The sequence below is a fragment of the Chanos chanos genome, chromosome 9 (genome assembly GCF_902362185.1).
Source record: "Chanos chanos chromosome 9, fChaCha1.1, whole genome shotgun sequence".
Taxonomy (NCBI): domain Eukaryota; kingdom Metazoa; phylum Chordata; class Actinopteri; order Gonorynchiformes; family Chanidae; genus Chanos; species Chanos chanos.
Genome location: NC_044503.1, coordinates 16,909,220 through 16,936,263, shown reverse-complemented (window position 1 = coordinate 16,936,263; position 27,044 = coordinate 16,909,220). Strand labels below are relative to the sequence as shown.

The 27,044-nt window shown below is 41.5% G+C and overlaps 1 protein-coding gene across 2 annotated transcripts; it reads right to left on the bottom strand.

The window, feature by feature from the left end:
- Positions 1 to 1,121: 1,121 nt before the first annotated feature.
- Positions 1,122 to 26,129, bottom strand: LOC115820380 (NAD kinase). 2 transcript variants are annotated; one of them, XM_030783945.1, is made up of 12 exons: positions 25,959 to 26,129; positions 24,386 to 24,593; positions 16,060 to 16,143; positions 10,003 to 10,132; positions 9,396 to 9,504; positions 9,190 to 9,275; positions 8,913 to 9,015; positions 7,633 to 7,787; positions 6,534 to 6,633; positions 5,984 to 6,141; positions 4,658 to 4,740; positions 1,122 to 3,994 (listed from the first exon to the last, which is right to left on the bottom strand). In XM_030783945.1, the coding sequence occupies exons 2-12, from the start codon at positions 24,565 to 24,567 to the stop codon at positions 3,847 to 3,849; spliced, it is 1,338 nt and encodes a 445-aa protein (XP_030639805.1). In that variant the 5' UTR covers positions 24,568 to 24,593; positions 25,959 to 26,129; the 3' UTR covers positions 1,122 to 3,846. The 2 variants fall into 2 exon arrangements, with proteins under 2 accessions (XP_030639805.1, XP_030639806.1); XM_030783946.1 differs by lacking the exons at positions 16,060 to 16,143; positions 24,386 to 24,593; positions 25,959 to 26,129 and adding an exon at positions 11,617 to 12,065.
- Between the last annotated feature and the right edge of the window lie 915 nt (positions 26,130 to 27,044).

The window sequence follows — 27,044 nt, the reverse complement described above, 5'->3', positions numbered from 1 at the left end:
AACAAAGATTATCTCAGTTCAGACTTCACTGCTTTAACTGACTCCAGCTTTACCGCCAGACTTTGACTCACTCTCACACTGCTTCTTCTCCTGTTCACTTAGCACAACATGCCTTCTCCCTCCATTAAACCAGAGCTGACCATTTCCGCATTTACAGTTTGTGTATTTTTTCTCCTTTGGACTAACATTAAAGACATACCAGAACACTTCAGCTGGTACACCGTGTGTGTGTGTACTTGTACAACTATCCTTGTGAAGACCAGTTTGAGTTTTAGATCTTGAGAGTAAGGATATTTTGGCTGGTCCTCACTTCTTCAAAGGGCTCTTTGAGGGTTAAGACTTGGTTTTAAGGTTCAGGTAGAAATTAGGTTTAGTTTAGGGTTAGGGTTAGGGTAAGGGGCTATGTGTGTGTTTTCCTACTGAGCATTTGCGCTGGTACAGTGTGAAAGTGTTCTGACACAGCCAAGGTTTAGAACAGTCTTGTCTCTCTTACATGCTTTACTTGGCTCTTCTCAGTAAACTGTCATGATTTTGACAAGACCATGAATGTTATAAGTGTATTGACAAACCTGCCAAACCAAGAGACCGTGAAAAAACACACACACACACCCACACACTGAGGCACTGTGCTGACCTAAAGCTGACCTCAAGCTGCGACTGTTTCCCCATAGCTGGCGGATCCTCTTCAGGTTTCTGAGGTCAGGCTGGTAAATGGGTGTCTCAGAGCGAGGCCTGACGATGAGGAACAGCCTTTCTTTCCTGTCTGAGAGAAAAAAACAAGGAACAAGGAAGACAGAAAGAGAGAGAGATTGGGGCGTGGCAGGGTTGTGAAGTTGCTTGGGTGTAAGGATTCCTGTAATGTTTGTATCAGTGCAGTACTGAAGGAAACATGCCCAACAATAACTGTGCTATGAGACACACTGCACAAGACTTGCACTCTACAGCACCAGAGGAAATGCCCTCATAAAAAAAACAAACGCATTAAACAGGGCTGCAGGTTATCCAGTGCACTGATTAACAAAGTCAGAATTTTAATATTTAAAAAAATAACCGACACAGCATTATTTATCATAACCAAACAAACAAAAATGGATCAACAGCATGAATAAATGGACTCTGGGCAGGTTTCAATTTATTTATTAAAGTGCTGAAGAAACAGAGGCTGTTTTCAAGATAGACTGAATCCTCAAAGTTCAAATACAAAAGTAGATCTAATGAGTTAATGAATATGGTTCAATAGAAAGATGTATTTGAAAAAAAAAAAAACAAAAACAAAAAAATGAAACATGATCTTTAGCACTGCAGAGATGCAGTTTTAAACACTTTACATCTCAAAGACTCAGAAACAAGGACAGAGAGAGCATCAAAAACCTTTACAAACTGCCACCTGAAGGACTCCCACGCTGACCATCAGTGAGTCAGTAAGGCACGAGGCCAGGAGCATTTATTCTGAGTGATTCAACATCAAAGAGAGAAATCTGCAACAACCTCATAATAATCATTTTTAAAAAGCAGATTTCAGTGAATTTTTCAGCTCAGTTCTACAGAGCTTCAACTGACTCGTAACACGAGATTATACTTGAGGTTGATATATATATTTTAGTCAGTGGAAGTCTTTTGCCCTCCACTCTGGTTAAACCTAGTTAAAGTTCATAAGACTTGTGTGTTAGTACACGTAATAAAGAGAGAAGGCCAAGAACGGCAGGATGTTCATCGTCCTCTCCTTTTATGGAGTCTGTGAGAATCACGCCAGTTTTTTCAGTGCTGATAAGAACAGGCACATGATGAAACAGCCAGATGTTCTGTGTGTGTCTGGTTTGGCCATATTCCTTAAGTCTCTGCACTTAACACTCCTAACCACACACTGCTCAATAACAAACTGGGGTTTTCACTCTTCTGAACTAAAAAAAAAAAGAAAGAAAGAAAAAAAGAAAAAGAAAAGTAAAATAAAAGTCGTTTCAGAGTATGACAAAGTGCTCTGGATCTCTTTTTTGAAGGTCGAAACAAACAACCCATCTTTTCCACAGACAACAGACTGTAACGCCGGCTCTCTGTGCAGTTGTTTCAGAACAGTTTGTGTACATTTTTAATATACAAAAGTACCTAAACAGACTGATGAGTTTTTTCTGAAGAAAACAAATAAACAAACAAAAAAGGAAACAAAAACCATACAGAGCCATGTAAACCAGTTAAGGGACAGAAAGGCTACATCCAGAATACCTAGTCTGATCCACGCATTATTAATCCAGAAGAAAAGGAATGCAAGTGTAGAAGTGTGTTAACTGTCATTTGGAGTGTGGTATGCTGGCAGACAGCCCTGTCATCTGGACTGGGGCGACGGTATGACACCACTCTTTGGAGGTACGGGATGCTGAGAATGATCAGACTGAAATCAGCCAAGCAGCTTCATACTTGTGACTCACGTTTCATGCGGCACACTCTTCCACCAAACATACAATCATTATCTCATAGTTATACATCATTACAGAGAAATCAGACCACTCTCTGAATTACCTCATTTAAAAAAAGAGAGAGAGGGAGATTCTTATTATTCTTATTAAACTGTTCAGAAAACAGTGGATGATCTAAAAACACTCCTGTTTCAGGCCCCAACATTGTCCAGATCAGAGGCATATACATACTTACAATACCTGAGTCCAGAAAACCTGTGTGTGACACAGACAGACTCAGTGTGCGCACTCAGAGGACAGTGGAGCAATAGTGTGTAGTGATGACGGGCCATGTTTTTCATGGACACATGGATTCTGCTCTGACTCTGTGACAGAGCTGCTTCAGTGGGCAGAAGGGCACTTCTCAACGTAATGGTTACTCTTAAGGAAATCTCACCGTTAAACATTCTACACTTCTCATGTTTAAAAGCTGAGAAACAGCTACATGTAAAGGAATGCCTTAGAGCTTTCCATGCTACTCGCCTTCTCATGGACATCAAACAACAACAAAATATTCACCTCTAATATTTTGCTTTCGTAAAGGAAAATTCAGTTCAAAAGTGGCTGCACTGTAAAACACACACACACACACACACAGAAAGTCTTGTTGAGACCTGGAATGGATGAGCTGTAATTCATTTGTATCAATTGTTCTGAACTGGATTTGTTTGATTTTTGTTTGTAAGACACCACATTACAGAACACAGTAGTTTTCATGATTAGACAAAGAAAAAAAAATCATTTTAGGTGCATTCAAGCTTTTCGGATGGCTTATTAAAATGGCTTGTGCATTAACCTGCACAGAGAAACGACTCTGTATTGAAGTCTACGGAACACGTGCGCCCACTGTCTCGACGCGTCTCAGATGTGGACTAAAAAGTCTTTGTAACACTCCAGGTGATGTAAGGCACAATTGACTGGTACTTGACTTTATTGCTGAGATGCTCCTAGTTTCTTTTCCTGCGTAAATTTGATGTTACCTGACGCTTCATTGTGATTGGTCGTGCTCTCCTGCAACAGTATGTGTATATTAGAAACCCTGTGTCTTTTCTGAGGCTTGACAAAGTCAGACCTCCTCCAGATGTGAAGAGCACTAGCACGGGGGCCTGTGACCAGTATATAGAGGGCACAGGCACGGGGCCTGTGTCCAGTATATAGAGGGCACTGGCACGGGGGCTTGTGTCCAGTATATAAAGGGCACTGGCATAGGGGCCTGTGTCCAGTAGCACTGACTCTTCACTAAGTGTCCAGTCCTTCATGTAGACAGGCCAGATCCTGGTCCCGGACAGCCCAGAGAGGAAACAAGCCAAAGCTCTGTAAAGTGCTTAGAGATCCAAAAGCTACAGCCCCCCCCCCCCCCCCCAGATTCAGGTCTGTGCCCGAGGGCGGAGGGGGGTCAGTCCTCATCCTCCTCGGAGCTGAGATGGCTCTGTTTCTTTCGCACGTTCCAGTGTAAACACTGAGCCAGGCTCTCGAACCAGTCGTTCACGGGGTCGCGGAAACAGATAGAGGGCACAGGGAAGCAGGAAGTGGTGATGGTAATGCTGTGGAGAGAGGGGGAGGTTCATTAGTGTCTCGCTCTCAGACAGAAGATCGGTCATGAAACACGACGCATGACGTGACTTCCTTGTGCAGGTAAAGTCACTCCGCTCAGCGCCACCCTTAACAAGCCACACCACAAGATTCATGCCAACGGAGAATCTACATCACACTCTGTGTTTGTGTTTCCTTACGGAAATCAGCGGATACTGCACAGGCGTCAGTGTCAGGGAATTGACACACCTAAAACCTCACTGGACCCATTTGTAACACCACACTCCTCTTTCCTTTTCTTTTTCCCCCTTTTTTTTAATTCCAAGAAAGGTGTGAGAAAGTATCTCCTGTTAGAAACGTTCTCTCGTTAATGTTTAAGACTTCCTCATTTCTGCCTTAGAGATATATTTCACCTCATGGTGTTCTTTGTTTCTTTCCCTTCTTTACCAGTTCATGACACATTTCTGACATATCATGACACATTAATGACTTGTGGCCTGAACCACAGAGATATCCCTGACTGTACTCACGTCTAAATGCAATCTCTAGTATATGTGGTGAAAGCCAGAGCGAGGCTGGGGGGGGTGTGTGAGGGAGGTTCCAGGGGAGGGAAGAAGACAGTGCCTTTTCAGCAGACTGAGAATGTGACTCTGTCTGGGCCCATGTCTGCTCACCTGTCTCCATGACCAATCTCCTGACGTTTTCTCCCATCCAGAGAAACCCACGCCGTGTTTCTGGCCTCACGGGAAAGCATGATCTACGAGGATATGGAAAAGGAAAAAAAAGAAAGTTCCACTTATGTGTTTACAGTTTATGCTCAAGTTGAACTCTGTCACTCTGGGTCTACCAGCGAACAGCATTTGACACATTACATCACAGTTCAGCTGTTCATTTGACACATTACATCACAGTTCAGCTGATCATTAGACACATTACATTACAGTTCAGCTGATCATTAGACACATTACATTACAGTTCAGCTGATCATTAGACACATTACACTACAGTTCAGCTGTTCATTTGACACATAATTGCAGTTTTCCGATAGGTACTGCCTGAGACATTCAGGGAGGCTTGCATAGGACAGGTCAGGGGTCAAAATAAGGCAGACTAATAATCCAGAACATGTGTATCCAGGCCAGAGGTTAGGCTTTGACCTTTCTGAGAGCACATGCTTTCAGAGGTCAAAGTTAAGGGTTTGTCCTTTCTCAGTCTGACTGTTTATCCACAGGTGAAAAACACATTGAATGTTGAAAAACAGGATGCCTGCTAACTTTGGATGGCCTAACAACATGATCTGGTTAGTTTGCATTTCTTGGTCAGAGAAACAGGAATACTAACAACATTCCCCAAAACACACACATCAAAAACAACTTCACAGTCTTCAACTCTGGAAACACTTTCAGAATTCAGACACAATCAAAATCTTACAAAACAACACAAACACAAAAAACCCAGATCAACTCAAAAGTAGTCAATCTGGAAGAACCTAAAATAATATCCTTTTATTAATAACAAATAATTCTTTTGTCTATCACAAATGACAGCATATAAATGAACGCCTGTGTTTCCAGTCGGACTCAGCTCCTGGCAGACACACCTACACCCTAATGCTGTCTGTCCACTGTGCACTGCCTCAGTGTTTTACAGTAGGACACAGACACACCTACACCCTAACGCTGTCTGTCCACTGTGCACTGCCTCAGTGTTTTACAGTAGGACACAGACACACCTACACCCTAACGCTGTCTGTCCACTGGGCTAAGCCTCAGTGTTTTACAGTAAGACACAGACATACCTACACCCTAACACTGTCTGTCCACTGTGCACTGCCTCAGTGTTTTACAGTAGGACACAGACATACCTACACCCTAACGCTGTCTGTCCACTGTGCACTGCCTCAGTGTTTTACAGTAGGACACAGACACTAGACATGGTCATGCAGCACGGTCAGCTGAAGTCATTCTTTGTGGGCAGGTTGTATGTAGGCGTGTCCTCACCTTGAGCTCTACGCCGGCTGGCACCACGATGGGTCTGAAGGAGAGGGAGTGGGGGCAGATGGGCGTGATCATTATGGCGGGAACATTTGGGTGGATCATGGAGGCTCCTGCTGCCACGGCATACGCTGTACTGCCTGTCGGAGTGGACACTATCACACCTGTGTCACACACACACACACAAACACACACACACACACACACACGAACACACGCACGCGCACACACAAACGCACACACACACACACACAGAATGGGAAATGAGTATAAGGGAGAACAAGTATAAAGTCTGCCTTTCACTTAAATATGTTTTTCATGTTTGCTAGTTTTCCAAACCACTAATAAGAGATTATGCTCATTTTTACCCATCTTTAACAAGTACATGTGCTTCTGGTCTGATTTTCTGTTTTATCACTGACAAAGTATTTTTCTCAGGGCCTGTTTCTCACCCTCTGCTTGAGAATGACTTTGCAGAGACAATAAGGGGTTATCACAGGGCTAGTAACTTGAGCAGGGCTGTGTGTTTCATGAGGTGTGGAAGACGCATACGCACCATCGCCTTGGACAGTGGTGATCAGGTGTCCATCCAGGAAGAGGTCGACATTCGAGAGGTACGATGAAGGACCTCTGTCCACCACTACCTCATTCAGCACCTAACACACACACACACACACACACACACACACACACACACACACACACGTGCAGAGAGAGAGACAATACTTGATAATTCTTGGCATCTTTCACAATCCAAACCTGTCTTGTATTCTGGGCCCTGACTGGTCCTGTTGCCATGGACACCAGTGTCAACAGCTGGTACATCCTAGGACAGAATGCTTATTTTATCTTATAGCCAGCCCAGAAGAAAAAAAAATACATATAAAATTATACAGTTATAATTATATTCATATTTTTCCCGCTTACACTTCCTTACATCTCACTGTCTCTTGATTAACTGACGTGTACCACGGCTATTAGGGCAAATCTGGCTGTTTGTGAATCTCACTATATGCCACCACCACCACCAACAACAACAACACTACTATTAAAAGATCTGATAAGGAAATAATCCCATCATGCTTAACTCTAAATGGATTATTGTTTGTTTTGTTTGCATGGATCTGAATCCATCTTCCCATATATCCTAGAATATCCCACACTGTCTTCACACAAGATCAGAGATCAGGGTTACATGACTGACAGGTAATTTTCAGAGAAGCCCAACACACTAGGAAAATACATGTGAGGTACATGAGTTTGTATTATCAATGAACTAACCCACAAACACAATGAATCACAGAATTACAATGGAGACCACGGGAGATTTCTTCTGCCCCTGAATGCAGTGCAAAGGCACGCACACGCACACACACACACACACACAGACGCGCACACACACACACAGACGTGCACACACACACACAGACGTGCACACACACAGACGCGCACACACACAGTTAAAACCTGGCCTTTGACCTGAACATATCATACTTTCAGCTAGAAATCAGTCAAAGAAGTCTGCTCTTCCCTGTAACGACAGATATACTCAATACACACACACACACACACACACAAACACACACATACGTGTGCATGCGTGCGCGTGTGAGCACACACAGGCATGCACAGTCACACAGAGTGCCGTCACTCACTTGGTATTGCATAGTTTTGCGGGCAGGTTCGACATCGCCGTTAGATATGATCATGCTTTTCTCCTCGCTCCTCCCCTGCAGCGATCCTTTCTTCTCTCTGCCCTCTTTCACCACTCTCACCTTTAGACGACTGCGCAGGATAATGGCTGCGTTGCCTGCAAGGGTCAAAAACAAAAACAAAACACGAGCATTTATTACCACCACAAAACACCTCACTCGTCAATCATTAAATATGCACTTCTTAATCCAAGAATATTCACTCTTTTTTTTGATGCTGTCTGATTTCTGACTGGGAATTCAGACCAGAACTTTCTGAGAGAGTCATGGTTGACGCATTAACCAAAGCGGCTCCACGGCCGTTTTCAGAATGAAAGGAGATGTCCCGGATCTGTGAATCTCTGAACGGGATAAACCCACGGATACCACACTCACACCCACACTGTCTCTTTCATTCCACTCTCAGGGAGATCAGGGAAGGCAATATGTGTTTGGCACTAAACCTACAATAACCATTCACACACTTTACATTACTGAAAAAAAAAAAGAAAAAAAAAAGAAAGAAAGAAGAAACAGAGGTCTTGACTGCTGGAGGACTGCAGGGTTATTTAACTGCTCTGTTATTTATTAACTATTTACACAACATTTTCAACAGCCTGATACCTGATACCAGAGATATGCAACCTTCCTTATGATTTTAAAAAAAACATAAAGGTCATGCAGGAGAGATGACATCTGTTTCACTGTCCCTACCTCTCACATTCACTCAATTTCCACTCTTTAAAATCCAAACATATGAATGTTTGATCAATCTCAATTAAAATGCTGCGTCCAGTCTCATTAGCAGAGTGCTTTGATAAAAGCATCAAAAACAGCGACCAGTCTGTGTGTAGCGGAGCTTTTCAGAAATGAGCATCAAACGGACAGCAGACCCGCTTTGCCTTTCACCCGCTGGACCATTGTGTGGTCCACAGCATCTGCAGCTGTGCAGAGAAACCCTGTTCTTTTGAAAAGCATTAGCAGGACACACACCATTATCGTCCTGGGGACAATTACACCATGGACACGGGAGAAAATTCCTCTGAAAGAAAACAGTTCCGTTTCTTGGAAGAGAGCGCGGAGGGGAAAGAGCTTTGGATAAAGCAAACACGTTCTATGAGGAGATAAAACAGCCATGGTCTCGTTGGAGGGGGCAAAGGCCGGGCAGCAGACAGACAGACAGACAGACAGACAGACAGACAGACCTCTGCAGTGTGTAGAAGTCTTCAATCCACTCCACTCACCTTCAATGACCTGTGTGACCTGAGACTGGTAGGTGTCAAAGTTGAAAGGCGTAAGAAAACCGAGCGAGCCAAGGTGAAAGGCCATGACAGGTGGAACACTCTCCTGAGAGATGGAAATACACACACACACACACACACACACACACACAAATGTCAGGAGTAATTCCCTTAGGTAGCAAAGTGCTTAATCTCTGTCTCTAATACTAAAGCCGTGTGAAGGACACGGGCTCTAAAACTAAGAATGAGCTGGACTTTTTGTAAGGTTTCTCATGTGTACCTGAAAAAGAGAGGAAGCGTACAGTAACGTGCCATCTCCCCCGAGACAGATGATAAAGTCCACGCGCTTGGAGATGTCATCGTAATCTGTCGAGTACACAGGAGCACCGTGGGTCAAACATTTCAGCGGGACTGGGCACAAACATGCATTAGCCAGGAGGTCTTTGACCTAGTCCTGCAGGGAGGTGTAATGGTACTTTTTCTAACCTTCTCTAAACGTGCAGAAGTTCTTTCTCACTGCAACAAAGCTCTCATCGTTGGCGATAGCTGGATCCTCCAGGACTTTCCTCTCTACGTAAACGATCATGTTTTTTTGCTGGGAAAAAAAGAAAAGAAAAAAAAAAACACATCAGAGTGTCAACAAGAAGTCCAAGCACAAAGGCCGGCAGCATAGAGAAGAGCAGTGCAATCTATAACTCCACCTCTACCCTCTACCTCTGACCTCACATCACATCACATCACATCACACGGCCAGTGGTGTGAAGATGCCGTCTGGTAGACACTTTGTTCAGGAAGCCCAGCATAATAGCAGTGTTTCTAATGCACTCTGTTATGGAGCTCTTCCCTTTTCTGTAACCCTTTTTTCTCCAAATATTCCTCAAACGTCAGCGGATCTAAAAGCTGATGGGTAACTCAGCCGTGACCCAAAAGCTTCTGTTCTCAGGTAGATGAGTTAACGGTCACCTCCAGTAGACCACAGCTCTGTCTCTCCTGTGTGTAAAGCCGTGGGATTGGATGCAGGCCTGACACTGTTGTGTTGTGCTAGGCTGTGCTGAGCTGCGCTGTGTAAAAAGGGGCCTGGGGTTGAACATACCTCTATGAGGAAAATACAGAGCTCTTTAAAGGGCTGCAGGAGACTAACATCCCGGATCTTCTTAATCACAAGGACACTTTTGGGAGGTTTATTCCAGGTCAGCCTCTGACTGGCAGGATCCTGGATATGCCTGAAAATACAAAGAGGGGGAAAAAAAAAAAAGAGAAACTTTAACATGGCAAATAAACCAATGCCCTACGGTCTTCCATAGAAAATCAGATGTGACTGAGTAAGAATGACTGGGGAGTTTTTTTATCTAATCCTTGGGAAGGAGTTAGTGACTAAGCATTTTTCCATAGAGTCTGGAGCACTCTACCACACCTATATCCAGAGAGGAGAAATTATTTAAGAGCCTTAAAGGCAAGGAAACAACCGGCCTAGTACTGCAGGACACCTGCTGCTTCCCCAAAAAACCACAAATACCCAAATAAACCAAAGTGCACCACTCACAGCTTCTCTGTCAGTGCTCCAGGAGTAAAGTCGTGAGGTGTTCGCTGGCAAAAAGTACATCCCTGAACACCTCAGCTGTCACTCAACAGCACTTTCTGACTACACATGGAATTTCTCAACACATGACTGCTAATAGCTGTCAGACTTTTAGGTCAAAAGTATGTGACATAATGACAAACCGAGAGAGAGAGAGAGAGAGAGAGAGAGAGAGAGAGAGAGAGAAAAAAGAAGAACCAATCACAAACCCCCTCACAGGCTTTTAACCCCAGTATTTTGGTTTTGCCTGTGCAGGTATGTATTAGTTGAGCTTCCACCAATTCATAATGTGGAGAACAACACAAAGAATGTTTAAAAAGAGGTGTTTTCGGTCTTCCTGTAAGACCTGTGTGTGTGTGTGTGTGTGTGTGTGTGTGTGTGTGTGTGTGTGTGTGTGTGTGTGTGTGTGAGCGTGTGCATGTGTGTGGACAGCTTCACAGGTAAGACTCTCAGTGCTTAGTGATCTTATTAGACACTGTGTCTTAAGCCTGAGCCAGTGGGGTTAGTGCACACACACACACACACACACACACACACACACACAGACAGACAGACAGACGGACAGACAAGGACAGAAAGCTGCCTGTTACGTAAAGCAAAGCTGAACTGACTCCACACACACACACACACACACACACACACACAAACATCATCTTTGCCTCAGCCACTGGCCACTGAGACAGATCAACACAAGGTTCCCAGAGGGGGTGAAGGAAAGGAGAGGCAATGCTCATTTTGGAGGTGAGGCTAGCATCTGTAGCAGGAACACACATGCAGTCAAGGGCTGTAAATAGCATTATGTAAGCCTGACAAAGTTATTAAGGCTAATATGCCAGCATGTGAGGTCACATTTGTATTTATGGAGCATCACCAGACCACGAGATTTAAGCTGCTCTGGCTAACCAGCATGTCTTCTCCAGTTATCCGTAAACTCATCCGTCAAAACAAAGCTTTCTCTTTCATCACCACACTCAAATGAGCCCTTCCAAAGACTCTTTTCTTTCCATTAACAAAAAGCAAAGCAAGTAAAGACATAATAAAAAGACAATTTCCTATTAAAATGGGACCAGCTGTTGCCTGTTGCTGTGAAAGCTATTCAGAGAGAGAAAAGGAAGTGTTTTTTCTCACCAGTTGCCTACCCTGTCGCGTCCATTGCCACAGGCTTGCTGGTGCACACACTGGTTGAATTTCATGCTTCTCTGCATGTGATAAAACTCAGAGTTCAAATCAGAGTACAGTCACTTTGGAGTGAACATGCGTTTATGACCCCTACAATCGACTGACTCTACAACAATCCCTAGACAAGTGCACCATTCTGTAGGCTTCTGACTCTGACGCCAGGCTTCAGGTGTGCTGAAAATTCAGAACAGACACAGCTCCTTCGGGCAGTTCTGACAAAAGCATTCTCCAACCAAAGCATTTGCTACTGAAGAGTAAGCGACATGGGATTTTTCTCTTCCATTCTTGTTTTTCTCCTCCACGTCCGACCGAAGTTCCCTTCAAATGTTTCCTCTACCGATTGACCAGAGCAGGTGGGTCACCTGTTTCCTTGTTTGTGTCTGCTATTTTAACGCTGAATTTCCTCGTGGGGCTCCTTTGGCAGAGCAGATCTATGACTGATCTTTAAAACAAACGCGGGCTGTCCACAGCAATAAGACCACACCTACAAACAGTGGGGCCCCGCCTCTGGGGTTAAAGTCTCTCTGCAATTGGAAGCTTTGTTACATGTGTGAGTAATGCCATTAAGCAGGATTGTCCCTGGAGCTCTTCAATCCGGTTTGTCTAGTTACATCATTATATCTTTTGTTGTCTCTCACTGTATATGACAACAAAATACATGTATAAATAAACAAAACACTCAACATAATATTTAAGATGACATTTGCTCTCGTTTTAATATCACACTGGATAAGCAAAAAATACTTCAGAACTGCAAAGCAGTCCAAAATATAAAATGGATATAATATGTAGCATTAAAATACCTACATGACCATTTTTAACATAACATTATAATAAAAAAAAAAAATCAGCTTCCCTTACGAGGAACTGTAGTGAGACAGATTCCTGTAGACTCCTGTACTCTTAGACTTTCTCACTACATCTCAGGGGATGTGATCCTTAGAGACAGCTCAGGGCCGTCCATTTTAAAATGTACCAAAGTACCGTGCGCACCAGGCTGACCTGAATGAAGACGAGGACTTGTCGAATGGGGAAGTGATTACTGAACAATCCTGCTGTGTACTACAGATATAGAGAAGTGGACAAAGTCAAGACAGACTGAGATCTTTCTTTTGTCTTGCTAAACGTGTTTAGAGGCTGAAACTTGCGCTGGGCTAGGTTTGGATTCTCACTAAAAGCCAGTGAACCTCAGACCGGAACAGCAAGTTTGGATTTCAGTAGGACACTCAGGCCACTGCCTGTGGTAATCCCTTATTTCACTTTCATGTTTTCACTTTCAGCTGAAAATCAACACCTGACTCCCTCCTGACCTCTCTGAAACCCTGTCAAAATATCCCCAATTCATCTGCATTTCTAGTTTCCAAAATTCAGAAAATCAACGACAGAAGAGGAAAGAATATCTTCAGTGGGCGAAATGTGCAGATCGTAAATCGACTCACTGTTTTTCCCCTTTATGGAAACCAGTAATGACTGACTTCTTTCCCACTGATGGTCTCTACGCTTCAGCTCTGTCAATTTAAACGCTGGAGAAGCACTGAGAAATGGGAAATACTCTGACTGATTAAATGTCACATTTCTGACCACACGTCAATGGCCTAATGGCCCGGCCCATTCTGCATGCAGGGTTAGAACTTGTGTGACATCACAGTGTGACTCTCCCAGTTTGAGTGTATTCACCAGAACCGGTGTTCACGTCAAATAAGGCCCTGGGACATCCGTCCCCACTCATGCCACCTTCCATGTCATTTTCACCGAACAATACCTATTGTTACATTCCAAAAATTCACTCACAGTAACAGTTAGTCACACAGGTGTCACACGCTCTCCATCAATCAGACAGACAAGCCCTGATCCGAGGCCGGGGGGGAGAGCTAAACTGAAAACATGTTTAGCTGGTGATATGATTTATACAGCTCTGATAAAATCTCCTGGATGATTTGTTACCTTAATGTGGTTCATCCCGATAATCAGGTAACATGTGCCAATAAGGTGTACCATCACCTGCATGTATGTGTGTGTGTGTGTGTGTGGTATCCCAATGTTGGTCTGGCAGATTCTTATAGAAACACATTCTGCTAAACTTCTCCAATCCAAAAGCTGGCCATTTAAAAAAAAAAAAAGTTGAAAAGTTGCCATAACAACAGGGCCAGACTGGTAGAGGCAGTTATACTTACAATATAATCTGTTCATATGGAAAAGACTTCACTTTACAGACCAAACACAACCTCTCCTGTTTACTCTCCCCCCACCAGACACACACACACACACACACACACACACACACACACACACACACACCACGTACCCAAAGAGCTTTTCACTGAGGGTTAATCCCTCCCAAAGAGCTGCTCTAAGGAGGCAGCATTACTGTCCTCTTACATGACTTGAGTGTGCCAGAACCTTCTTTTAGAAACCGATAAGAACATGGCTCTTGTAAGGGACTTTTTATAACTCACCACAGACATGTGAAAATAACTGTGAAATCATTTCTCTCTGATAGAGTTTTAGACCTGCTGATTAACACCATGATAATGCGACTTCCACGCCTCGTTTCCATAGCAATTCTCAACACATGCCAGGGCAGTCTTCCTCTTCAAGTCATAAAGCAGTCTTAGCGTTCTTGGTCCACTAAGAGTATGTCAACTGATTAACTGCATTAATTTATTGATGCATTTACTTGTTTAATTATTCATTTTTACACCCAGATTATAATTAAATCTGTGCTTATTTCCGCAAATGGAAGTTTGGACCAAGCAGCTGACAAGACTTTTCAGTATAAGCATCATTCTAGTTAAGTGACCGCGCTATGTTCACATGCATGAGTCATAAAAGATGTTGTCTGCTGGCTGAAAAACAAGGCAGTTACAACACTTTGAAAAATGTCAGAAAATCCCACATTTGCATGCATTACAAAATTCTCAAAGATAATGTAAAGAGGGGGGAGTGTAAACTGTGGGACCTGCATTTTACGTGCCACAGTTCATCACCTAGCATGTGACCACGCCTCACAAACCTCAGGGAGTGAGGCGTTGTCATGATAAATTGTAGCCAGCTAGCTTTGTAAGTCGCCTACATGTAGGCGCTTATTTTCTAAAGATTCGAGGCGAAGTAGAAGAGATTTGTGGTTTGTCATCTGCGTTAGGCTTCGTTTAAATGATTCAGACAAAGTGCATTCACACTGGACTCATGTTTTTAATGCAAATCGTACATTATTGCATAGCAGCAATCTGGACAACGTGTTTGTCATGAACTAAGATAGGGAAGAAATGTAATAAAAACATTTCCAATAACATATTTAAGCATCCATGTAAAGTGTAATCCAATTTAATTTTTTTCTAAGTTTATGTTCTACAGCCTAATTTCAGTTTACATCACTGCAATTAGTTGACTTTTAGTTGAAAATCATGCCTTTTGGTTGAAGAAAATCCTCAGTGGAGGACAGTCCTAATACAGCCTAATACAGAACGTCATGTAGTCTGAACCATAACCTCTGGTTATTCCAATATAATTAACACCATGGTGTACTGCAAGCAAACCATCCGCACTGATGAAGACAAACGGCACAGCAAACTCCTCAAAAACAGTTCAGTCTAATCCAATTACTCCCCTTCATTACAGGAGCTCTGAGCAAAAGGGGCCAGGGGAGAGGGGTAAGAGTGCCCAGCACTGACACTGATCTGTGATAACCTATGACTAACACAACCCCAGTCTTAAGACAAAACTATAGCAATATCACAAATAATAAACTGGCAAATGTCATTTACAGCTTTCTTTTCAAATCAATCATTTCTCTGAATGACTTATTTCACATTTCTATGAAATATCTAGGCCTATTCAATATCACTCTGAAGATGATGTAAAGCTATGTAAACATTTACTTAAAAACCCAAATGAAGTGGAAGGGCACGGCTAAAGGGAAGTCTCAGAAATAAGATTGCCCTGGTCAGGCAGACACATCATTCACCATGGACAAAAACCATGCTTCAGCAGAAAATTTCAAACAACTTCAAATACTGAACATGTAGACCACTAAATACGGACTGCGGACATTTTTTGAAATTATCTCTGAAATTTTATTTCACAGGTTTGGGACCTACTATTCCATAGCTGTGCAAGTTCTTCATACTCACTACAGGTTTTTAAGCTTTCACTGACAATCACAGTTTGACGGCGCAGAAGGTTAAAATCCGGGTTTACAGACCCAGGACTGAACAGGGGTTTAAAATCTGGATTTACAGACACAGGTCTGAACACAGGTTTAAAATCTGGATTGACAGACACAAGTGTGAACACAGGTTTAAAATCTGGATTTACAGACACAGGTCTGAACACAGGTTTAAAATCTGGATTTACAGACACAGGACTGAACAGGGGTATAACATCTGGACTTACATGACTGCTTTGGGGTTTTTCAGCATGCAGGCCTTGGGCCCAAACGTGGTGACAGGACTCGGTCCATGCAGAGACTGGGTCCTCCTACAGGATGAAAACAAACAAAAGACAGAAAGTGTCACATTTATGATCGCCAAACATACAGATCATCATTTCACCTTGGTTTTGAAATGTCTAAAACTAGGCCTACATGGTAATTACAAAATATCTGCCGAGAGTCTAACCAAAATGAAAATGTACCTTGCATATCACCAATTACAAGGATTCAGGATGTATTACTATCAATATTATTATAGTTTTGAAGAACATTAGCAAGCGAAATATCCTCCTGAAATATTTCAGATTGGACTCTTATATAACAGTCATGCTGTATCAGCAGATTTCTTTATATTTCTCAGGCCAAACAATGCATGAGAGAGATCAAAGACGCAGGTAAGAAAGTACAGAGTCATGCTTTGGTTCAGACTTTTATCACTGCACGCTGCTGGGTGGACAAAACTCTGCCTTAAACAAACAGCACGTAACGCCATCGAATTTAGACATTCAACTCTGACATAGAAAAGAGACAGGAGGAGAACGCACCGTTAACACAGCAGTCTAAACAAAAGCCTAAGACCGAAAGAGATGAAGTTAATTATTCACTGTGAGACAGCAGAAAATTCTCATCTCACACCCTCTCAGACATCCTCACAGTAGCTGATCTAAATGAATAACTATTCTACACTTCACATTGATATAAACATGCTGGACGTGATACTTGAGCAGTTTTGCCAAACTTTTGTCAGTTGTACATTCGGCTAATGGCCAGAGAATTCAGCAGAGTGTAAGGGTAAGCGAGGTATTTCTGCCATGTGTGTGGAGATGAAATGCGGTCACGTTCTGTTTTTGACACGTTTCAGATGTATGGAAAGACATTTGGCCTAATTCCTTAAGACCAAGCGTGAGGTAGTTAGCGTTCAGACGCCTGTAACTAGGCCAGGGCTGCGTGCTTAGACCCCCATAGCTCAGAGTTGGCAAAAACCCACAGTCTTGTTGTGTGGAATCATAATGTACAAACAGATCAACAGGTGCAAGGCCACACCCTAACACCAGACACAAGCCTTTTCAGTTGAGGTCATGTGACCCTGGAATGCAAATCTATGTGGCTGTCTGGTGTTGCAAGGTAACCGTTGGCTTCAGGCCGGGGGGGGGGGGGGGGGGGGGGGGCTAAACAGGCCACTGGAGTACCATCAACAACAAAAACTCATGTCTCACACAAGCAACAGGGTCTCTGAAAATCTCTGAAAACGCACAATGAGGAAACTAAACAACGAATAATTAGCTTTTTATGCAGATTTACACTGAGGTCAATTCAAAAACTGACAACGTTGATTTAAATAAAGGGCAAAGGAAAAAATTACTACTTGCTTGCATGTACCAAAGCAACACTTCAGCATACTGCTGTATCACAAATGATGTACAACATACCAGTCAAATTCTATGAAAAATCAAAAAACACACAAGTTTAGACCTGCTTCTCTTGGGAAGGTAATGTATAAGCCCACAAGGGATATTAGAGCAGGAGAGCTTCCTTAGTGATTTCAACAGAGAGTGGAGATTTCACCCAAAGAGTTTAATATTTACACAGAAATGTGTTCGGGGAAGAAAAAGGGGAAAAGTACATGGAAAAGAATGGAAACAAACAAAAAAAAGTAAATGTGTTACTCTGTATGGGCTGAAAGAAAAGCAGGATTTGACCCAAATCCCTGTGGCTGAATTATAAAAAAAAGAAGAAGTTGTAAAAGGCATACTGCTCCACATTCCTTCAGGCCCAGGTCATGCTTAGGACCTTAAGACGAAGAGCAAACAGTGTAAGGGCCCCAGGCATAGCTCTATACCTCACAGCACTGCACAGTACAGCACAGTCTTATCACACACATCACAGACAATAACATATGGTAACATATTACTGAAATAATTCTAATTAACAGAATTAGATTAAAAACAAATTCATCTTTATATGACGAAAAAAAGATTTGGTGTTGCAGAAAATAAGGGTTATAACCAAAACATTTTGGGATGCGTGATATACAGATTAAAAACACACACACACCAAGGCAATTAGAGCTCAGCCTCAGAGAATGTAATTAGGATTCAGTGTCAATTAATGGACAGGCAGATTAACCTCAAAAAAGAAATTTATTTTGGAAGCACTTCCTAATGACAGACTGCAACTATATCAGTGTTTATGTTGTTAGCTGTGTGAACAGTGGGAATGCTGACATCTAGTGGCTGTCCTTCACACCTGGTCTCTAGTACCCTGAAGACCACATGCAGTGTTTCCGCTGGTAACATTTCTCCGTGGTGGCCCGCCACACCAAAATCTTTGGCGCCACGGCAAAAAAAAAAAATCCAACCAATCATTTAATTCAACACCTTGGTGACTCGCCGGGGAGGCCGATTCCCACCCCTGTCCCCCCAGTGAATGACTGTTAAAATAAAAGACAGGTAAATATGAATGACTGTTAAAATAAAAGACAGGTAAATGTGAATGACTGAGGTTAAAATAAAAGACAGGTAAATGTGAATGACTGAGGTTAAAATAAAAGACAGGTAAATGTGAATGACTGAGGTTAAAATAAAAGACAGGTCAATGTGAATGACTGTTAAAATAAAAGACAGGTCAATGTGAATGACTTAAAATAAAAAACAGGTAAATATGAATGACTGTTAAAATAAAAGACAGGTAAATGTGAATGACTGAGGTTAAAATAAAAGACAGGTAAATGTGAATGACTGAGGTTAAAATAAAAGACAGGTAAATGTGAATGACTGAGGTTAAAATAAAAGACAGGTAAATGTGAATGACTGAGGTTAAAATAAAAGACAGGTAAATGTGAATGACTGTTAAAATAAAAGACAGGTAAATGTGAATGACTGTTAAAATAAAAGACAGGTCAATGTGAATGACTTAAAATAAAAGACAGGTAAATGTGAATGACTGAGGTTAAAATAAAAGACAGGTAAATGTGAATGACTGAGGTTAAAATAAAAGACAGGTAAATGTGAATGACTGAGGTTAAAATAAAAGACAGGTAAATGTGAATGACTGAGGTTAAAATAAAAGACAGGTAAATGTGAATGACTGTTAAAATAAAAGACAGGTAAATGTGAATGACTGTTAAAATAAAAGACAGGTCAATGTGAATGACTTAAAATAAAAAACAGGTAAATATGAATGACTGAGGTTAAAATAAAAGACAGGTAAATATGAATGACTGAGGTTAAAATAAAAGACAGGTAAATATGAATGATTGAGGTTAAATTAAAAGACAGGTAAATGTGAATGACTGAGGTTAAAATAAAAGACAGGTAAATGTGAATGACTGAGGTTAAAATAAAAGACAGGTAAATGTGAATGATTGAGGTTAAAATAAAAGACAGGCAAATGTGAATGATTGAGGTTAAAATAAAAGACAGGTAAATATGAATGACTGAGGTTAAAATAAAAGACAGGTAAATATGAATGATTGAGGTTAAAATAAAAGACAGGTAAATATGAATGACTGAGGTTAAAATAAAAGACAGGTAAATATGAATGATTGAGGTTAAAATAAAAGACAGGCAAATGTGAATGACTGAGGTTAAAATAAAAGACAGGTAAATATGAATGATTGAGGTTAAAATAAGACAGGCAAATGTGAATGACTGAGGTTAAAATAAAAGACAGGTAAATATGAATGACTGAGGTTAAAATAAAAGACAGGTGGGCTCAGAGCCGTGCAGGTGGACTGAAACTCTGACTGACTGTAACATTCAAAATTCATCTGCATTACAATTAAGTGGGTGTAGAAAGCAAAAGCCAAGCTTTTAACATGTCAAAGAATGGAAACAAAAATCACCATTTATGATAAAAAGGAAAGAAAATCACGCTTCTTCTCTTTTTGTTTCGCAATACTTATGTCCTCTCTAGTGTGGTAAAAAACCACTGCTTAACTGGAACTGCAAGAAAAACACAGTGGTGAAACCTTCAACCCACTCAGATGTCATAACAATGTCTGTCAACACAGTGGGCTGAGAGTAGGGAGAACACAGCATACACCAATCCAAACCGTCCACAGCGATGAGAACACAGCACACACCAATCCAAACCACCCACAGTGGTCAGAACACAACACACACCAATCCTTACTGTCCTGCCGACCTGCTCATCTGGACACATGGTTCGGGCTGAAGCTCCGTGAGAAACATCAGACACAGCTTCCTCACACATCAATCATACACTAACATTTTCAGTTAAGAATGACGCTAAAATTAAATAACCCTTTAAGAGGTTCCACTTTTTCAAAATATTTTTCACAATAATGACTTTTTCAACATTCGACTCATCTTTCAGACCCTGCAGTCTCAGTGCATGCAACAGGAACTTATCTAAAACTGGTGAAAACAAACAAACAAAAAACTGGAAGTTTCATAACGCATTTTGACTTAACACAGTTTCGGTTGAGATTGGGTTTTTACAGATGATTTCGCAAAACAGCCCCGTGGGTAAGTTACAGAACATGGCCTGTGTGACTTAGGCTAGGCCCATGGCTAACACAGTGAAGAATACACCCATGACTCTACCACACCAGCAATCAGCTATTTCCCTGTAAATAACTTGTATGTTCAATTTCCCCCTCCATCCAATTACAATCTCTGGCCACTAGTGTGTTATTGGCTTCTTCATAATATCAGTATCTAGTCCACACAGGCCACTTGTTGCCGCCTTGACACTTCACCTTTGAGCGATGACGTTGTCTTGGTATTTGTTTGGAGAATGGTAAACCTGAATGGAACCAAACAATGCGTTGAACTGTCAAGCACAAATGTTTGAGATGTTCTATGCGAAGACTATTTCCTCTTCATTCCGTAACAAAAACACACACCCAATACCTGGAAGGTCAACTTATAGAACAGGAAACCTTAACTTGCTAACTGAAGAGAATTTTGATAATGCTCCTTCCATCATGCAAAAACAATAAAACAATGAGAGAACAAAAATAGAACTGTTGGTCTTAAAAACTCCTCAAAAACAATAGGACCTGGCTGGAAAAAAATCAGGTCAGCTCTTAGGCAACAACGAATAAAAATATGGAAATGCAGCGGAATACAATAAAGGCAACACTTATTTCAAACCAAGGTGAAATTCATGCCCTTTCAGGCATTACTACTCAACTGTACTGAAAACACACTGGCCTTAATTTACCAGTCTAACATAGAGACCAGCACAGATCCATGCACAGAAATCATCACAGATGTGCACGGAGCACGAGTGTCTCCCACAAGTCAGGCCGCAGGACTGAGAAAGCCGACACTCTTACCTATTTTACCGCCTTCTGTTCACCACGTCCTCCTATTCCAGTTACACCAGCCAAGTTTAGCCCACCGTGAACTCTCCATGACAAACTCTTAACTCTGAAAAGCAGTAAAGGGCCCAGTGCCCTGACTGTGTCCAGCTGTTACTAATGTACTGTTACTCACAACCTCACATATATCATGTCACATAACTAAATACATGACTCTCTATCAAGACCTCTCCTTAGGCAGTTTTCCTAGAACATTTCCAATTCGCTGAATAATCTTAAAAAAAAAAAGTCTTCTTTTTCTCTCCGTTGATACATGGTTATGTTTCATCTGATTGTCCATCAGAAAACTCTTGCCTGCCTTTTCACTCAAATCTTACTTCCTACCTGACTGGGAAGCTGTGCCTTTTCCATCCTGGTCATGTAATTTCTGACAGAACAACAGCTTTTTCAGAAACTCTCATGATGCACCTTTCACAGTGAACATGTTTTTTCTGCATTCACAGCATATTACTCTATGGAGATGTCCGTCAGTATCTGCTCACACAGCCCCGACAGAATCCACCAGTCAGTCTAGGAATAAAAGTCATTTCCAGGGCACACAAGACCCTGTCAAACACAGATGTCCCCAAACAAGACCCACCAGAGAGGTCTTCAGACAGTCAGTCCACTTCACTATGCACTCATTCTGCTAGGGCTGGGTACTGAACTTCGATACTTTTATGGCACCGACCGAATTGTTTCGATACTGTAAAGAGGTATGCAAAAACACCACCTTACGCCCAGAGACGGGGCTCACGTATGTGTGTGTGTGTGTCATATTTTGAGAGGCTTGATTACAGTGTGCGTCGCATAGTGGGTTTAAAAATGTCTAAGCGTGTGTTCACACATAGTGTCTTTTTTTTTAATTAAAAACACTGTCCATATCATTTTTTCAGGTAGAAAGAAAAGCTGGCAACATTTATTTCAAAAAAGCAGTTGAGAGCATCTTTTTTTGCCATAACAACAGTGGCCAACAGGCTAGTTTTACTAACGATAAGCAGTAAACACAAACACTTACCAGAAACTCCTAGGATCTGTCCAATTTGACTCAAAACAACCTTTTTATAGTGAATATTATGATACTGTTTAACTGTCATGTCGTACAGCTCACTGTGCCCAGAAACTAGCACAACTGACGTCTCTATTGCTACCGTCTCCATTTTTGGTAGCTGTTATGGGAAACGACAGGACTCACTACTCAGTCGTCAAAAAAGTGCTTGACGTAAGGCGCTTTGTACTCAAACGTTTTTTATTGAGACAGCAGTGGTTCAGGAGGTACAGCGGTCGTCTGGTAATCTGAAGGTTCCCAGTTCGATTCTGGCTCATGTGAATTGTTTTTTTTTTTATTGATATTACGTTAACAGACAACTTCAAGTTGTGGTAAACAGATTTATATTTTTTATGTTATGAAAGCTGAAAAATAAAACTAAAGATTTGTATTGCAATGTGTAATGTAATTTTCTTTTTGTTAAAATGGATTTTATAAAAAGTAGTATCGAAAAAAGTATCGTCCAGGAACTGGTATTGAAGTCGTTATTGGTACTGGTATTGAAAATTTATGAACGATACCCAGCCCAACAAAATACCTAAAAAAAAACCTCCAGAAAAAAAAGTCAACATTTGGCTAATGCATACATCGGGTCCTTCTTACAACTCAAAACAACGACCCCAAAATACAGAGACATCTGCCAGCAACCAATGAAAGATGACTTCCATGCACATGGGATTAACGGCCCATTGAAATAGAACAAGTTACTAACATCCTATAAAATACGCCAGTTTTTTTCACCTTTTAGGATTGCAGTGATGAGAGAATGCTATGATACATCAACCTGAGGAACTATATGAAAGATCGGAAAGTACATTAGGGTGGCATCATTTGGTCAAAAAAATCATATGGCAATTGGTTTGACACATATGACACACATTACTTCATGGGCTGTTTTTGCCACACACATAATAAGGTTCTGTGTCGTTAGAGATGAAAGAGATAATGTCTTACAATGTCATGAATATAACTGAACAAGGAGGAGACAGAGAACTCAACTACCTAAAGTGGCAGAGTCTCCTGTGCCAAGTCCATTATTTTCCTATATCAGAACAGCTCAAAGGCCACTCAGCAAACATTAAATAAAAAAAAATAAAAAAAAAGAGGCTTTGCATATATTTGCTCATTTACGATTGAAAGTGTTAATGTAAAAACAGAGAACAAACACTGTGTTGTCATGGTAACGACTTTCTAGTTCCCCCCTCATTGTAACCTTAGCGCCAACAGTATGCGGACGTCGGCCACTTAAACTAACCTACAGCAGTTGTCAACACGAGACACAATCTCGCACAATCTCCCTGTCACTGAAATATTTCAGTAAAGAATTTCATGCCTTGATTCAGGGGAAATGAGCTTCAATTTCTTGGACTGTATTTAAGATAGATGCAACGATTCTTTCAATGTTAATGTGAGACATGTTCATCACATTTTTAGCTTAAGTACCCCAGTAAACTGTCACTGTGCCTTATCAGAAGCATTGATTTAAAATGGTGATTAAACTTTTCACCAGATCTATGTCTGAGAGGACCTGATATTCAAGTTTAGCAGACATCTGCCGGCCAATGAGAAACGAGTACTTTCCTTGGTCATAGTATAAATATGTTTCAATAAAAATATTTTCAGGAAATATATTATGGGGTAGCCTTTTGGAGTTCAGTAACCACGCCCATCCATATCACAATTTCAAATTTTAATTCAATTAATCGTGTTCTTAAAACAAAGATTTTTTTTAAACAAAGAAACATTTGAAAGAAACACAAATGTTTGCCTCACAGTGCTATGGATACCTCCTTGACACTTTTTGTCCAATTATAATATTATTTGACCTTAAACCAAGACTTCTAATAAAAGAGTGAGCAATTTTTCCCTTATGTCTCTGTGTTTTCTGTGAGACAGGGGTGTTCAAACTCACCTGAACTCTGCACAGCTGGGAACAGCAGATGTGGACATGCTGCGGGCTTTTGGTCCATTTCTGAAGACCCTTCCATGTCGAGATGAGTCTTTTCCATCGCAGGACGGGCAGCAGTAAGTCCCTGGATCCCTTCCCGACTCAGATGGCTTGAGTGTGGGTTTAGCATCTCCTGAACTCTCCATCTCTGCCTACTGAGACTCAGGGAAGGCTAGAAGAGAACCAGAGAAAAGCACCATATAACCAGGATCGACACCAGTTTACCCAAATCATTAAACATAACACATGTCATACTCAGACAAGTTTTTGAATACCCTAGGACTGTGAGTGAATTTGTGCTGCTGTTCCCCTTCACTAAAACCTTATTGTTTTTCAGGTGTGGTTGAATTTCCCTTTCTGTTATTCCCTCATACAACAGCAACAAAAAAACCCATCCGAGAGACAATACAGAAGTGCGGGCAGCGAATATATATCTGCTCCGACATTCATGACAGGGCCAACCTGCTAGGACACTGACCAATAAGGCTGTGCCTTTCTGAACCGTTAATACTAAGGGGAGATTGTGAAATGTGTTAACGCCGTGCAATACTACTGTCCGCTGTCAGACGGCTCCAAGCAATCAAAACTATTAAGGAAGATGGAGGGATAAATGCACCAATTCTTCATTATGATTTTCAAGGTCGTACATCTTTCATGTCAAAGTTTTAATCCAGAAGAGCCAGTTTCTCTAGTAACACGTGTTAGTAGTACAAGTAGAGTACTTAGTAGTTAGTAGAGTAGTACTACTCCGACCAAAGTGAAATATAGCTCTAAGATGCATTATAGTCTTGGTCTAACCTTTATCCATTCTCGTTTCTAACTACCGGCGCCCAGTTCTGGATGAATACATCATGATAGCAAACTACAACAACTTCACCGACCGTTTCCTGAAGCCAGATTAACAGTATGATTAAAATAGCAGCTATGGTATGGTGACTATTAAACATAATATTTTGAGTGGCTGGTTGAATCGCAAAATGTACGTTACAGAATCGTTACTAAATGGCCTGTGTCACAATATTCACATTAATCCGTCTTCTGAATTAGCAAATCTACAAACCTGTAAAGTGAGTTCAGTTTGGCTCAATTTGGTTAGTTACCTTAGTCCCAGTTAGCTGACAGTGCTGTCCCTGTCACATTCGCCTCTGCTAGTGCAACATATTTAAGAACGTAAAGACAGGCGGTCAAGAAGTATAACAGCTTTCCTTATAATCTTTATTTGTACGTTAACCATAACTCTGTCAAGACAAGTTCTCACAAACTGTCTGTGCTGGGTTCGGGATTAGTCGACACAGTGGCCTGTTGCCTTAAAGCTACTTTCATATGTTAGCTAGCTAGTGAATAATATGCACGTTCACCAGCGATTTAATTTACCGAGCTTTCTGACACTCTGCCACTTACGAGTAAAGTATCTAGACAGTCTTACATGACACTTCTCGTGCTAAATATTTTAGCTAGTTGACTAATAAGCTATTGTTGACTGCTAACTAAGTTAGCCATTAACTATCGAATCGCGTCGACTGATGAGGGTTGTTACCTTAAAGCTACGATGATTTATTATCCTGTGGCTGTCTCGTAGAAACGGTATTAGATCAAGGCCTCTCCATGGGTGCAAAAGTTGTTTTTTTCCTCACGCCAGCGTCTCCATAGCTCGCTGATGCTGTCTTTACAGCCAAGTCAACCGGCTAAACGGTCTTCCCGAGCTGTCATCCATCGTTACTGTGTGAAGGGTCCCTCGAAAAGCAGTTGGCTGTGTGTTTCTTGAAAAGACATCACCTTGGGCTCCCATTGGATGAGATGTACAACAGATCCCCTCCTCTTGGTGTTGCGCAATGATGAGGTTGCTTTTACCTAACACGACAGCAACAGGGAGCTAATCGCCTGATTATTGTTTTGCTGGACGTGGTTGGACGCGTGGCTAATTATATGTACTTTTATATATTCATATCTCTGGATTTTATTGCCCAACGTCTAGTACAACTCACAGCCTGGTATAGGAGAATAGAAATTGAAAAGCAAACGAATGGTTTGTTTAACTTGGTTTCCAGTTATTTTCTCCTCATACCGTTAGACTTTGAATAAACGTTAGCTAAGTCTATATTTGTACATTAGTCATTACAAAGCCCGTTATAATTGCAAACTGTTTCTGTACTTGGCCTTTCAAGACTTCCCACCCTGACATCGCCATCTACTGGACAAAAATAGAATTACACAAACCATCAGGATATCGTGTCGTTCGGATGTCTTCTATTACAAAAAAAGAAAGAAAAACAATTCTTCTGTTGTTTTAAAATACTAGAATTGGAGCTCGTTACCGCCCTGCTTTATGGTCCTTCGTGGGGCTATTTCTCCTACTAAGATCCTTAATCTCTCGCTCCGTCTAATCAGTTAATTCACTTACCTTGAACCCATTCAAGGTAATGGGTTTACCCCGAATCTATAATTCTATCTAGACCATGGCGTGGTCTGGATAACCATAATGAACAGCGGTCATGAAGTTAGAGTACGTTTGGGTGGGAGTAAATTACATTAGGGATTTCGGGACAGCCTGAAAGGACAGGGACGATCAGAACCGGAAAACAGAACCGCCAGAGTTGCTGGTGATCATTCGGCTGATATGGTT